Source organism: Sinocyclocheilus anshuiensis, unplaced genomic scaffold (genome assembly GCF_001515605.1).
Source record: "Sinocyclocheilus anshuiensis isolate Anshui unplaced genomic scaffold, SAMN03320099.WGS_v1.1 scaffold54, whole genome shotgun sequence".
NCBI classification, from domain to species: Eukaryota; Metazoa; Chordata; class Actinopteri; order Cypriniformes; family Cyprinidae; genus Sinocyclocheilus; species Sinocyclocheilus anshuiensis.
The window spans coordinates 656,489-658,116 of NW_015547654.1; the positions used below are offsets into that span (position 1 = coordinate 656,489).

At 33.7% G+C, this 1,628-nt stretch overlaps 1 protein-coding gene across 5 annotated transcripts in view; it reads left to right on the forward strand.

Moving 5' to 3' along the window:
• The window catches only part of mtdha (metadherin a), a 10,706-nt gene extending 9,403 nt beyond the window's left edge, over positions 1-1,303 (forward strand). For all 5 annotated transcript variants that reach the window (XM_016504308.1, XM_016504311.1, XM_016504307.1 and 2 more), the window contains one exon: positions 1,119-1,303. In XM_016504308.1, the coding sequence (XP_016359794.1) occupies positions 1,119-1,186 (68 nt within the window). In that variant the 3' untranslated portion in view covers positions 1,187-1,303. The remainder of the gene's footprint in view (positions 1-1,118) is intronic.
• Positions 1,304-1,628: the final 325 nt, after the last annotated feature.

The window sequence follows — 1,628 nt, forward strand, 5'->3', positions numbered from 1 at the left end:
TTTTTTCATCACTAATTGATGGATGTTTAAAATATAAAAATAAGGAGAAGCCTAAAACAGGCCCGAGGCCCTGCCCGCGTCTGAACTATGACGTGAAAATTGTCCCGAAGCCCTGCCCGAGGGGCGTAAAAAAGTCGGGCCCCGTCGGGCCCGGGCTGAAATGCAGGGCTCTAGCTTTGATCTAGCACACAGAAAACGATTTGACTGAAAATTTATCAGAAGAGATGAAAGAAAGATAGGGGTCATCTGAGCAATTCGGAAAAAGAGGTGGCTTTTCTGCATTAGGTATGTTTTTTTTTTTTTCTTCTTTTTTTTACTCTATGTACAGCAGTTATTGTTCATTCTAAATTAATTTTTTAATGTAGAATATGTGTTACATAAATACATGAAATGTAGAACGTATAAAAAAGTGCTCGTGGCTCGTCTTTTTTTTTATTATTTATTTCAATTAATGTAATCGATTAGATATCATAATATTTAGGCTATAATATTATAAATCAGGTTGGTTTGTATTGCTGACATAATATGTTAATGATATGCGTGCGGCCCGCGAGACTTGCACTTGGACCATAGTTCGGCCCGGTGGAAAAAAAGGTTGAGAACCACTGGTTTAGATAGATAGAATGTTTAATCTGTTGGATTTAGTTATTTTAGTACTTTGAGTTAAACTAAATGAACATGTTTTATGTTGTATTTTATTTCAGTTAACATTTATATAAAGTAATGTTGTATGGTTGTAATATCCCTAGTGAGAATGTTTAACAACAATAGCACATGTGTGACCTAATGCATTTGACCACATACAGCCAAAAAAGTCCAGTAAAAATGCTTAATTTTTCATTTTATTTTAATACCATTTTCCCATTACAGAGAATATCTCTAGCATAATTTGGATTAAACTTTGAATTAAAAAATGTACATTTCAGAATATCTTTGTATTTAATTTTACCCCTCTTTTTTCCAAAATCCTAAAACGTTATTTTCAGGTTTAAATTACATTTTAAATCCTAGCTGTTCAAAGTTGACTTTGGGACCCTGCTGTATATAGTAGTAGTAATAATAATAATATAACTAATAATAATCATGCTGAATAAAATTCTTTATTTTTGCTCCCACAGAGAAATCTGATCAGAATTGGGAACCACCGAAGCAAGTTCAGAAGAAAAAGGCCAGGAGAGAAACATGAGCCGTGAATAACATCCAGGATAGCTTATGCAAATAGATTGTTTATGCAATAATTTCACAGTACAGAATTTGATACTGAATAAATTTAATGTGCTTTTAAAAAGAAAGAAATCCAAAATAGAAACAAAGCTGAGTTGGAAGAACTCGGCAAAAAAAAAAAAAAAAAAAGACAAATAAAGATTAAAGGTGAGCAGTCCATGGGCTGGAACACTACTATGTGCACTATTACGCTACACTGAAGTTTGTTAAGGAATACTTACCATCCTTGATATCAGACATGCGTTCAGTGGAGCAAAACATTCATGATGATTGTTTTCCAACTGCTACTAAACTGATTTTGAGGTTGGAGTGTTGAATTTGATTTGGGAAATTAAGGATCTACTTGTTTTCCATCTATTACTGTTCCTGTGGCACTTTAGTGCTGCTGCAGTCCAGCAGTTGCA